This window comes from Gavialis gangeticus, unplaced genomic scaffold (assembly GCF_001723915.1).
Source record: "Gavialis gangeticus isolate Ggan-Ray unplaced genomic scaffold, GavGan_comp1, whole genome shotgun sequence".
NCBI classification, from domain to species: domain Eukaryota; kingdom Metazoa; phylum Chordata; order Crocodylia; family Gavialidae; genus Gavialis; species Gavialis gangeticus.
In genome coordinates this window covers 6,977,669-6,991,728 of record NW_017728991.1, presented here as the reverse complement: position 1 = coordinate 6,991,728, position 14,060 = coordinate 6,977,669, and the positions used below count along the sequence as shown (strand labels likewise).

The following is a 14,060-nucleotide window of genomic DNA, read 5'->3' as shown; positions in this document are numbered from 1 at the left end:
AGAACTTGAAATACGGTTTTGTTGGATGTTAAACACCACTATGGTTTGCATGTGAAGAAAAAAATGTTAGAAGAGAATATGCAGAAAACAGGAACACAAAGAAGCTCAGCCATAACAATTGGAAGATGTGGAAGCAAATGCTAATGACAGGAAGGGGCTCTATACCCTGCACTAAATGCAAGGAAATTAACCTTGAAATGTTAGATGACAACGTAGCAGTAAAGGATGGCACTGCAAGCAAACAGCATGAGTGAACATACACTGTAAATGGTTTTAGTTGACAAACCAGAATTTAAGGAATATTAAGATTCCCCAAATTACAGAGGCATTGCTGTTGTGCCCTCTGTACCTGAGAGATCCTGGGGGAGCTCTGATGCCACCTTCTTCTCTGCCACATGGTTGCTATCAGAGGTTTCTGACTGAGACCCCACTGTGTTCTTCCCTTCAGAGGAACTAGTCTCTCCTGCAGGATTTGTGGTGTTGCCATCAGTGCTTGATGTCACAGAGATACTTTTATCCCCAACGACTGTTGGCTCTATAGTAAAATGCACAACAAAAATGTAACAGTATTCTAAAGACTGGCTTAGAATATCATGTGGCTTTACCCATGCTAAGAAGCATGTCGTGTCAAAATATAGCTAGTTCACCTCCACTGTAATGATAACAGTCTCTCGGGATCAAGGAATGCAAACAGACCAAAACCTACTAATTCTAATTAAAAGCAGCGTTAGAAGTCAGTCTTCTGATACTGGTGGATACGGGCTCCAGACATCTCAGAGCTAAAACTGGGTTATTTTGTAAAACAGCAGTAAAGAAATGTATTAATTCTCTGAAAAGTGAACAAGTACAGTGAGGAAAAGGTAATAATGAAGCCACAAAATAGGAGTCTTTTTACAAGTAATTAAAAAAAATCCTGGTAAGTGTTCTCAGAAGGATTTTTTTTAACATTAATATAACAAATTCATATCAAATGTTGCTATTCTTAAAGGAAAATGTAATTGCTAAACCAGTGCTGGATTCTTTACCTTCTGCTTTTCCTTTTTCTGACTCTTGTTCAGGTGACGTTTCCTCAGTTTTGTCCTGTAGTTGGTCTGCAGATTCCTCCTTGCTTTTTTCCAGATCTGTTTGGCCACTGTTTTCAGCCTCATTTTTGGCCTTCTCCGTTTCATCAGTTACTGAATTTTTATCTTCCACTATTTCTCCTCTTTTAATTCTCAGAGCATCCAAAATTTCATCTAGAGTAATAAAAATTGAAATGCAGACAACAAGTATCAAAAGACCCTTTACAAAACCCATAAGTTTAAATTGCTAAGTCATGAAATGTGAAAGGCATCTTCATTTAAAAGGACAAAAGCTAGGCACTTGGAGATAAAAGCACACTAAAATCTAGCTTCCCACCTTATTTTTCTGTTTTCAAACCACAGCCATTTTGAAGGCCCTTCTTGATTTCTTAGAATGAAGTAGTTGTGCACCAAACACACCCAAACCCACTTCCATTTTAATCCTTGGTTATTTTAAGTTTGATGTCTGATGCAGACATCAGTGGAAACAAAGTTCAGATGTTAAAGGAGCTGACTCAGCCCTTCTGTTCCAAGACAAATTAATTTAATTCATTTTTGTGGGGTGGGGTGGGGAGCTGCACGGGTATTAAAAAATCCTCACCTTTTTTTGGGGGTAAAATTAGGTGTTCACAAGAATTTTCAGAAAAATTACTGAATAATCTTCATGCAACTTGGAAATAGACCAGCATTTTTTGACTGCTGGCTAAAACAGAAAACAACTCTCTCTCCAATAATTTAACTCATTGTTTTAATTTGAGTGTAAAGCAGAGAGATGTATTTACAGAATCAGATTTGCCTCCAAAGAGGCTCTTCAGGCTATTTTTACATTACTTACACTGCTAATATAAATAAATTGAGCTGGCGTACAAATTTTTGACCAACTGCTTTTAGCTGAAGAATCCAGTTATGATGACTCAGCAATGTGTTCATTTCTACCCCCACTCCCAAAAATTCAAAAGGAAGGTTTCTCTCAGTGTCTTTTATGAAAAAATTTTCAGTTCATTTACATGAAGAATAAAAATGTTGAAAGTGTCAAAGTTCACACAAAATGCAATTCTTGCTTCTCAGCCAGGCGTCACGAAGTTCTCTGAGCACTTCGCCATTGAAATATTGACCGATTATAAACGTGGGGCTGTCTGGGCTCTCCCCTCCCTCCTCTGGCTTTTGCTGGCTGCCCCCACTCCAGGGGCAGGACAGCGCAGTGGGGCACAGCAGGGAGAGTGGAGAGTAGGCGTAGGGCCATGGCACGGGGAGTTAGACAGCCTGGCTATCAGTGAAGGGCACTCAAAGATGCCCTCCGCTGCTTACAGCTCAGACTTCATTTGTCGACATTCTCATCCAGCCAAGACCTTTTCCACGTGTCCTCTCATTCTTACTCCAATCCCACCTTGGCTTCCAGCACAGTACCAGTGATTTTATATGAACTGTGAAGTATGATTTTTTTTTTATTTTTGCCATCTCATATTCCCAGATCATTGTTTGCAGCTGCTTTGCTTACAACATACAGTGACATTTTTCTAGACTTCAAAATGTTAGTAATCAGATGCTTCAGCTAATGAAACTCCTTTCATCAACATATATAGTTTGAAACACTCAGCTAAAACCCTAATATTCAATTTAGTACAGCTGAAGTGACTTTGATGTGTTTTGTCTCTTAGAAAGAATAAAAGGTTTAAAAGGAAAAAAATGCATGTGCTATAGAATTAATTCCTTCACCAAGGTGACCTGAAAGAGGAATCTACACGCTAAGTATACAAACCATGAACTTCACCAGGCCACATGTGCAAAGCCGGGTCCAGACATAGCTTCTATACAAGTCAAGACGTCTTTTTGGGGTGAATTTCCCCTACTTGTTTTCTCTGCTTACAAGTTCCTTAAATTTTGTACTTCATTAAAGCAATCCAAAGAAGTCAGATTATACCAAGCGCCAAGTCACACTGACTTACAGAATTAGGTCTCTCTCATCAGAACAAAAATTTATTGTGCTTATTTCTACTCTTAATCCACATTCTTAACATACACATAAAGCATATTTTTTTCATTTAATACTAGCAGCAACATTATTTAATTACACTTAAGATATTAGTTTATTCAGTAGCACTTAATATTTGCTTTATATCAAACTGCTGGTTAGAAATTCTGACAAGTAACATTAATTTATAGCTCAGCAGCCAAGAAGAACACTGATGGCACTGGGCAACTGCAATAATAGGCTCAGACTTCAAATTTTAACCAAAAAAGATCTACAGAGAAGTGAAATATTATTAAAAATGTCAAGGCTGAATAACATTGTTAACTTACACTGACTGTCATATTTATCTTTATTAATGGTTGATAGGAAAACTGTCCCATTTCCTGGTTATTAGCAGGGATCCTGGTTTTCTCCAAAGTAAAAAAATCCTCAGATTTCGGTTACAAAAAAGTTACCCAAATCCACATTTTTTCATGATTAAAATGAAACAACACTATCTATCTACCTACCTGTTAGTGGTGTTTCATTTAAATCCTGGAAAATGTGGATTTGGGGTTACTTTTTTTTTTAAACCCAGAATTGAGGATTTTTTTTTAAATCAGAGAAAACCAGGAATCCTGCTAATTAGGAAGACCACTGCATACATATGGATATATCACACAGTATGCGAACAGAAGTTTAATGTAACTAAAAGTAAACAAGTTCTGTAGGCAATTCAGATATTATTTGCAGTCAATTCTATTTCCTTCTCCTCTATAAAATATCAGAGTTAGCATAAAAGGACAGTTACATTTTGGGACATCACCAATAATAAGAAGTAGTGACTTGTCTCCACTTAATTTTTGGTAATAGACACTGCCTTTATCCAATGTATTTCTGTCTTAAATGCCTAAATGGCACATTACATCAAAGAAAATGGAAATGCAACCTCTACCAAGCCTATATAGGCAAAGCAGGAAGCACATGTTTGCATAATGCATCTCATACTTCTTATAAACCAGAAACAGATCACTAGTTTAAAGTCAAGTCATACGACAACATTTAACATTCATTCTCACTAAGGGCAGAGGAGATATTCTTACCATTTGCTGCAGCCAGGAAAGATTTGTTGTTACCACGTGCTTTGTTAGTAAGATCTTCTGTAATATCCATATGCCGATGAACTTCCTCACGCATTTCTTCCAGAGTTTTGCAAAGGTCAGCTTCCCAGTAATCTTTATCTAGGCATTCAATTAACTCCGCTAGCTGGATCTTTGTGCTATAGTACCAGATTCTCTTCTCCTTCTCATTGTCTGAATCTTCCTCTCTGCAATAACAATTTTTTAAAAAGACTTTAGATACATGCAGAAAAAAAGAGACCACTTATCCCATCCCAGACTTTTTGAAGAAAATATTAAGTAAGAAAGCCTAAAGAAGGAGGAATTGTTAACATTTGTAGTTCACTTTAGGCTACTCAAGTTCAGCACACAAGTGACTCTTTTCACCTACAAATGTCCCTTTCCCCTCAACGTTATGTCCCCCTGCCCTCCAAAAGCTGCACTGCCACGACCACTTTCCCAGTAATAACTTCCTCATATTTGATTCATTTAGGTTGGATACAGGATTTGTTCAATTTATTTGCAAATCATCACAATGTTAAATGCCCTGCTCCATCCAGCTCTCCTAGACAGGACGCGTTATTTTGTTCAATACATTTTGATATACCAGAGTCAGGAAATTTGAGGATGGGGGACACTATAACCACAAGACATTCTGTATTACCATACGTATAGTGTACACTTGTACACAAGAGCACAAGAGTAACGGAGAAGCAAGCTCCACTTAGCTCTCAAGGATCTGGAGGTTGTGGCAGTCCAGCTGTTTTCTCCTCTCCACCTAAGGCTGCCCAGCAAACTTTCAACCAACCCAGATCCATAATGGGAAACTTGCTGGATTTTTCTCACTAACTCCCCCTTCTTGTGGGCTTTTCATAAGAAAGGGGGTAACCCAGCTTCATTAATTCAGGAATACAGAATCCTTGCAGTGATTGATCATCTATATTCAAGGACACATTCTATATTGGGAATATAAAAGTGAGCCAGATTGTCAGCAAATTCAAATATATTTAGGACAGAAATCCAAATTTCTTTTAAGCTGTATAATTATGAGGGGACTGGAAGTTGTTTCAATATTACTTTTAATATTAAACTGATGCTTTTCTAAATGTTATTTCAAAATGTGTTTTTAATCTTGACAAAAAACCTGGCATATTGCAAAATTGCCATTAGAAAGGACTTGCAAAAGGCATGAGAGTCTGGTTAATCAATTTACTCCTCTTATCTTTCTTCTATCATCTGAGAGTAATAGCTTAGCATATTTTCGTTTATTTTGAGAGGTTTCCAAGAAGTTGCTTATTTAAGAAAAATTTGCAGACTGTTCACATGTACCACATGTCAGAGGTATTCATTCAAAAAAAAGTTTATGTTGTCAGCCCTTTGCTCTTGGTCATCTCTGTGGAGTAATCCAATGCTTAGCCTCAACTGTATGTTTTTCTAGTTTAAGCCATATTTCATCTAAACCAAGAAAACGGATCTGCTCATGATAGGATCTGAAGCAGTTAAAATAAAGAGACTGTGGAAGCACAGAGGAGTGGAAATGAAAAAAAACAGTACATGGGGGAAGATACAGTATTTACATAGCAAGGAAAGAGAAAGTTAGAATGGAGTACAGAATGGAAAGAAAAAAAACTGGCAGAAGAATAAAGAGGAAGGGGAAGTGAACACATGCCTGCTGCATTGTATTTCTTTATTGCTCTTTTGTTGGATTTCCTTGGCAGACAGCCCACTGCAATGATAAGAGTGGGAAGGGATGGCAGAGCTGGTGTAGGGTCTAGACAGTCAGGTTACTGCTTACTAACATCATTTGCTGAGTGTATAATTGTTGATAAGCCCATCTTTTAATGGCATCACTATTTATCAACAGGCAGGTTTGTTTGCCATGCTGAGCTCCTGCTTTAGCTATAAAGTACATGAGATGCTTCATCTAGCAGATTTCTCTTTAGCTACCTGACCCATAATGCCACCCAGCTAGTCATCTGCTGCTGTGTGGACCATGTACTTATTTAATATAAATGCCTTCAAAGGCTGGCTTCCTTCCCTCCTCCTCATCTCACTTCTTCCCACCGTGTTGTAGCAAGGTTCCTTTAAAAATGTCACACCAAGGTATGAAATAACAGCTTAAATCCTATTTTTTTCTTTCCATTCCAGGAACGAATATCCATCTAAGGTGCTCAATATCCATTTAAGAAGTCTGCTGTGTTATGGACTAAGACCCCAACAAAACCAGGAACCATATAAAGATAAAAGGGTGCTAAATCACAAAGGGGTAAGAGTCAATGGGGTGACCTAGGACTCACTTTTTTAGATACGCTCAAACTCTAAGCAAGTGCTTTTCAACTGGGGAGCAATGGGACTCTGAAGTGTACTTCCTTGCACAGTACATCAAGCGTGCTCCTCTGAAGGTACATCTCCCTTGCACATGGAAAAGGAGCATCTACCCACATCCACTGAGGGTGCTGCTTAATTTAGAAAGTTACAGAAAGGTGCCTCAAGAAGTTGAAAGCTGCTGCTCTAACCACTCCACCTTTCGGATCACGTATGCACAATAACAAAACAACAGGGCTGGAAAATCTGTGCGTTTTCTCCCCCCTCATGCCACCCACTATTTTGAGTAAACGCAGAGAAGGCTGAAAGGGCAACTAGTGGCCATCTATAAACTTACCAGGAGGGATCAGCGGGGAATGGGTGAGACCCTGTTCCCCCGAGCACATCCCAGAGTAACAAGGAATAACAGCCACAAGTTGACTGAGAGTAGGTTCAGGCTAGACATCAGGAAGCACTACTGCTAAGTCAGGGCGGCTAGGATCTGGAACCAACTTTCAAGGGAAGTAGTGCTGGCTCCTGCCTCAGGGGTCTTTAAAAGGAGGCTTGATAACTACCTAGCTGGGGTCATATGAGCCCAGTATTCACTCCTGCCCAGGGCAGGGGGTTGGACTTGATGATCTGCTCAGGTCCCTTCTGACCCTACATCTATGAATCTGTGAAGCACAAAGATGTCTAGAAATGCACACCTGTACTAGCAGAGACTGCAGGTTTAGCAAGCTATTCCTATTCTCTGCTTATAGAGACATGAAAAATAAGAGCAGTTTACTTAAGCAGCAGGAGAAAACAAATCACTTTAGATATGTTACCCTCATGTCTGAAAAGAACAAAAGAAAAGAACAAAGCAAAAGAAGTTGGAATAACTTCTTTTAATAACCACGAGAGCTGGATAGTCTCAGCAAGACCAGCTTGTGTTTTATTACAATTATCAAAACAAGAACCAAAATTAACACAACTTGACTAGCCCACTACCTAGCCCTTTGGATTTGTAAGACTATCTCAAATTTTCTGATTTGTCAAACGACTTTAGCATTCAGAATTCCAGTCGCTTTAGTTTGAAGGCGACGAGACTAAAGAGAGGAATAACTGCATTTAATTCAGTAAGCAACCAAGTCTCCCCCTACCACCAAAATGATAAAGTGATGCTTTTACCCATAATATGAGGTAGACATTTTATAATGAATTAAATTATTAACGTCTAAAAAAGAATCAGTTCAGTTATTTGCCTGTTTATTTTTAGTCCCTAATTTATATGATTTTCCTCCCAATGGTATTCCCCAAAAGAATTCATGTATCCAAATTTCCATCATGCCCTTGTCTCTTTGGATGAAGGCCTTGGTAAATGAGGTAGCCAATTCTGACTCAAACAGCTTTAATAAGCAAAACCTTGACATCGATTCATGGGGTAAAACATGTAGAGTTTGTTCTCAATTTGGCTTTCAGTTCTGTATTTATTCACTAAAATCTCAAGGAGTTGTTTTTTGTGGTATCAACACACTAAAAAATATCATCTATGGGTGAGAAAAGCGTAAATCCCATTTGGAAGAATTGAGAGTAATGAACTGTGGAAGAAACAACTCTAACAGGCAAAACCCTCCTGCAAACAAGCAGTACAACTACTGCTCGGACAGGGAGAACTCTGAAGTCCGTAAGCTTCAATATACCTACAACATACACCCCAGAGACCAGGTGCAGCCTCTGGGACGCATCTTGTGTTAACCCTTAGCTTTCACTAGCTTTCCTGCTTTCATGGCTTGCAGAGAGAATCTATCAAATGTAAACTGATGCAGCGATTTCTACCCGAATCTGCAAACAGCTTGAAACAATGACTGGGGGGACTGATTTCCCTGTCCACTGTTAATCTGATGGAATTAAGATTTGCACAAAGCAGGAAGTAACGAGGATAAGAGAAAGTCTACTTTCCTTATCTTTGTGAAACAGTGAAAGGCTGGAAAAGGAAGAGAAACAAAAGGCAGACAGAAGTGGGTTTCACAAGAGCAGGTTTTCCTCAGGCAGTAATGTGACAATAAGGCCTATTCCAGTTGGTAGAGCAAAAAAGATGCTAAAAATATCCCCTAAAACAAATGGGTTAGCGTACACATGCTCAACCCCCAGCCTGTTGAGCTATGTCATCCAGCCCACAGGGTTTGCCAAGGGTCCAAAAATTTGGCAGCAAGGTAGCAGTGGTGGCAACTGGCATTTCCCTACTGCCATATATCCAGGCTGGTGGAGAGCCCCATGGGCTGGACAATATCCTAGTTCAATGCACAGAGGCAGTGTATGGCCACGATTTGATGGTGTGGGGTTGAGGGAGGTAGGATGGGGCCCAATCTGGCCAACTGACTGGCCCCACACCACTCATCCGGCCTGCTGCACCAAACAGCTGAGCACCACTGGGTTAGATGGAAAGCATGGTGATGGATGACAGCAACATTTCCAACACTGATTAAAAAATAAGTACTAAAGCATTCAAGCAAGGTATGGATTACACTTCTGGAGCCAAAAGGTGATACTGGGTGCACTAGAGGGCTTTTAGTTTTCTGCTTCCCTGGATATGGAACTAGTTATTACCACATATTTGTGCAAATTTTATTTAGATCTATCAGTTGTTTTTGATTTGGCTGTTCATAAGATGACATAGAGGAGCTGAATAAGAGCCACTCTCCAGAGTTTCATGCATTTCCAGAGCGCAACATTTGGCAGTCCCCCTTCTTTCCCATGGGGTTTGGCCTGGTCCAAACTCTCCCAGGGAATACTAAAAAATATTAAGGTTTTCAAAGCATGGATTGCTGGAACTTTAGTATGTTAATGATTTAATTCTGCATTTATCTTTGTGGACCTGGTTTGTTAGGGTGGGTCACTTAATCACTGCTTAGTGAAAGAACAGTGGAGCTGGACTGGTCCCAGTGGACACAACAAGGAGCAATGGGCTCAAGTTGCAGCAAGGGAAGTTAAGTTCAATATGAGGAAACACTCTCTCACTAGGAAGGTAGTAAAGCACTGGAACAGTTACCCAGAGAGGTGGCGGACTCTCCATCCTTGGAGGTTTTTGAGGTCCGGGTTGACAAAGATTTGGCTGGGATGATCTAGCTGGGGACGGTCCCGCTTTGAGCGGGGGTAGAACTGGATGACCTCCTGACGTGCCTCTAATTAAAGCACCTGAAGCACCTTGTGTATCAGCATGCCCATACTTCAAAATAGTGTTGGGGCCGCTTTCTCTAAAGCTCAGAGAACAGGCTTTATCTAAAGCACCCCCAACACCATTATGAAGTGTGGGGATGCTGATGCATGAGATGCTGGAGCGTGATAATTCCCTGCTCGTGTACAGGCACCCTCATTTCCTATGACTCAATGATTCTAACAGGCCACTGGTGCTAAAGTGGCTAAGATCCAATTTATGTTGGAACTGCTCAGTAGGATGGTTTATGGGCAGTGGGCTGCACCTGAGGAGCTGATGTCAAATAACAGTCTGTAACTAAGCCTCATCAGAAAGAGGCAGCTTATTCCTAATCTTGCCTGCTATTCTATTGTGAACAAACAAGTGTTCATTTCCCCTTCAATTCTAGAGTTGCTCCTCAGCACCCCATTGAACTCATGCATGGTTTGACACTGAAGGAAGCAAAACAGACCTCTGCCTTTGTGTTGGGCTTCCTTTGTCCCAAATCTGAACATTGACATACATGGTGAAGCAGACAAAGCCCTCCTGCCCCATAGCTCCAGTTAACAGCACCAGCCATCCCTACCACATCCTATTGGTCTACAACACAAAAAATGACCACAAATCCATCCTTTGATCAAAGGAATTCCCCTTCAAATACAAGATGAAACTGGCATTTGTCCAAAAAATGAGACTGCAGGAAAACAAGCTTGATATTTGATTACACAGCTCTTCTGATACTTGACTACCAACACCTGGATAATTCTACAGATACGAGCAGCAGCTGCTCAGTACGACAGGTTTGAACAGATGGTAATAGGAAATTTGGATGTAGCCTGCTCTCCCACTGTTGGAAAGGCCTTCATTATGTAAACACTAGGTACGAAAGAGAGCTCAGATCAGCAGTGATCCACTCTGACTGAGAAGTGTAGGCAGAATTTGTGGCTTCAATCATCTAAAATACGAAGAACACCCTCCTCAAGATGGAAGAAGTACAGATTACATTGTGGTGCACCCTTGTATCAGAAGCATAACCAGATTCAGCTTAAACAGATGCAACAGTTGGTAAAATCTTCCTGTTATTTTTTCTATTATGAAATTAAAGCTGAAGAACTTCTTGGCTGTTTGAACCACTTCCGAGAAGAGGAATGTTACCGATTTATATGATACTGTCTGCTATTTGTTGCTATCCTGAAGGCTACGAGACCTTAAGGTGCAAAGAACAAAGGTTTTGAATCCCCCTGCCTCATTAACTGGGTTTTAATCATAGAAAGTTACGGCTGGAAGGGACCTGAGGAGGTCACATCTAATCCAACCCCCTGCTCAAAGCAGGACCAGCCCAACTAGATCATTCCAGCCAAAGCTTTGTCTAGCCAGGTCTTGAAAACCACTAAGGATGGAGCTTCCATCACATCTCTGGGTAACCTGTTCCAGTATTTTACTACCCTTCTAGTGAGAAAATTATTCCTAATATCTAACCTAAACTTCCCTTCCTGCAACTTGAGACCGCTGCTCCTTGTTCTGTCATTTGCCACCACTGAGAACAGTCCACCTCCATTCAGGTTTTCTGGAAACCTGTTCCCAGGCAAGGAAGACAGAGGTCTGGACTTTCTATTAAGAGAGGGGGAGAGATCCTTACCAGTCTTACAAATTGTTTAAACCCAGAACACATTGGAATGAACGCACTTGGTAAGTCAGTACTGTCCAGAGTGACCAAGATGGGTAAAGAGGGATAAACTCAGACTGACATAGGAATTGGGTCTATAACTGCTGCCTATTTCAGGTACATCTGGGGCAAAAGTAGCCTGCTCTACCAATGAGTGAAGACATGTAAGTATCTTTTTTTCACCTCTGACCTGGTCACTGCGTCTTGAAGCCAAGAGGAACCTTGCACAGTAAAGCTAGCAAGAGAAGATGAATGTGGGTTGCTGTTAAGCCTGAAACTGCTTTAGCAAATGGATTGCTCCAACATTTTCCAAGTGATCTGCTAGTAGCATGTGTGCGTGGAGGTGGGGGCAAAGGGGGTACAAATACATGGAACTGAGGCCTCCAATTTATTGGAACCTCAACACTACCAGCAACTGAAGCAGAACGTACCACGTCAGAGGAATCTTCCTGGATTCCTTAATTTACCGTCCTAAGGCCGTCTCCGTCAGAACTGGTGGTGGAGAGCAGGGCCACGGCGCAGACATTTGTGCATGAAGCAGAACTTCCTAAAGTCTGTACCCTCTAGCACAGCCAACAGGAGCTTGCTCAGTCCTCCAGCACCCCAGGGCTCTGCTCCCCACCCACCCAAGGGGGGGGGGAGGAGGGGAAAAGGGGAGCAGGAAGGACAATCAACAAGCAATGTCCTATGAATGTGGCTGTCCCTGGAAACCTCCAGAAATGAGAGGCTGAGACACAAGGAATTAATGTTCTCCAGTCCCTTGGCTAGAGAGCATCACTGCAACATGCTTTCATAGCCATTTTGAAGTGCTTGGGAAGGGGGTACATATCTGCACAACACCGACATGCTCCAAATTCATGTTTGTCCAAGTTGTAGGAATGCAATTGGATGTCAAGCTCCTGCCTGGAAGTTTGAGCCTAGATTTACAAAAACAGCCCAGAGGAACTTCTGTCCATTTCAAACGTGTCTGGGGTACCAAAAACACGCCACCAGCCCACTGACAACTGGCTAAATAGGGAAAGTCACAAGAGGAATCACATATTTTTGATTCTTTTCAAGTATGGAACGTCCGAAATCCCACAAATGAGATAAAAGAACAGTGCATGCCCAATTAGGAAAACACAATGGCACAATGAAAGAAAGCAACAGCAAGTGCCAGTTTAAAAAAAAACACAAGTGGGGCTTGTTGAGGATTTCTTCAATGTCAGTCTGTTCATAAAATAACCATTGATGAAAGAGCTGTACTATTTTACTTTCAACTATGCAGATTAAGCATTCCCCCTCATTTATGCTGGCTGCAACCACACGGCAGTCCAGAAAACGCATGGTTTTTCTACTCCATACTAGTCTTGTGCTTTCATTTTAAGAAGTTGTACTTCACTAAATATGTACATTTCTGCTGCTCCTGCTCTATTTGATAAGTGAATGAAGCTGAATTATGGAGTGATTGACAGTTCTGGGAGGGGGGGGTATGACTTCCATGTATGACATTTCCTGGCTCATGTCACCAATGTTCCAATCTGTGTTTATTAAAAGCAAAAACAGTATCCCTCTAACGTTTAATGATAATAACTATGTTTGACAGAGGGATTTAGAGGCTGCAAAGTTATCTGGGAACTTGACTTGCAGTTCTCAGTGAATCCTAACAATTATTTGTCTCTCATTTCTTCTTCATTTTCAGAGACTCTGGTTAAGCAGCTTCTCCAACGGAAAATTCTAAGACCTAAACTACAGCCAAGTAAAATGTAATAAGGAAAGGTACAGGTGTGCATTAGCACAAATACAGTTGATAGAGTTACTGTATTAAAAATGATGGAGTCACTGATGACCTTTTGACACGGTATTTTGTTTTTAAAAAAAATCAACAGCTAGAGACCGATGCTTGTCAAGGTACTTTGGAAAATGTCACATTCATGCAAACTGGGTACATCTACACATGCACATTACTTGAGGAGTTGACTAAATAGCTCTGCAGCAAAGCATCAGCATCTACATGTGCACCGATATTAGGGTGCAGTAAATTAACTCGCTTAATTTTAATTGTCAGGGACAGTACCATCTTAGGGTGGAGTCATTAACTATGACCAAACATACTTGTAGATGGTGACTGCCAGGTGCAAATTGTGCCTGGTCAGCCTAGCCAGCCAGCCAAGGGTCAGACCCCCGGCTCCTGCCAAGACAAGTACTTTAATATTACTGAAGCTAAATGTCTTTGCTCTACAGAGAACATTTAAGTAAAGCAAAGAACGTCTACATCACCAATCTTTGCGTTGTGTGCAGCGAGGTAAATACTTTAAGTCGGGGGTGGGCAAAATACGGCCCATGGGACGAATCCAGCCATGAGGCCATTCTATCCAGCCCCTGGGGGACCCCTAAAAAAAAAAACACTTAGGAAATCAATATTTCTCTGCCCTTGGTTCCTGTCAAAAATGAAGCCCAGCGGGTTCCAGCAATAGTGGGCCCGCCCAGCCCCAGCCCCCAGCTGGAAGCCCCAGCTGGGGTTTCTGGGCTGGGAGCATGTGGCTGGCCCAGCGCGGGAAGCTCAGATAAGCTGGGGGGGACCCCAGGCAGGGAAGGATTGCAGGGGGCGGAAGCTGCCCCTCCCCGCCCATGCCCGGTGCCCCGCACTGCAGCTGCTTGCAGCCCATGTGGGGCTGCCTGTGCCTGCTCCGGACAGCCCCATGCAGGCTGCAAGCAGCTGTAGTGTGTGGCACCAGGCGTGGGAAGGGCTGCTTCTCCTCCACGCTCAGCTTTGCCCTGGGCTCCTTCCCTGTGCGGAGAAAAG

The 14,060-nt window shown here is 41.6% G+C and overlaps 1 protein-coding gene across 1 annotated transcript in view; it reads right to left on the bottom strand.

Annotated features, from left to right (window-relative positions):
* The window catches only part of BPTF (bromodomain PHD finger transcription factor), an 82,830-nt gene that overhangs the window by 42,428 nt on the left and 26,342 nt on the right, over positions 1–14,060 (bottom strand). The window contains exons 3-5 of the mRNA XM_019516560.1: positions 4,116–4,339; positions 1,026–1,235; positions 350–535 (exon numbers count right to left, since the gene is read on the bottom strand). Coding sequence (XP_019372105.1) covers positions 350–535; positions 1,026–1,235; positions 4,116–4,339 — 620 coding nt within the window. The remainder of the gene's footprint in view (positions 1–349; positions 536–1,025; positions 1,236–4,115; positions 4,340–14,060) is intronic.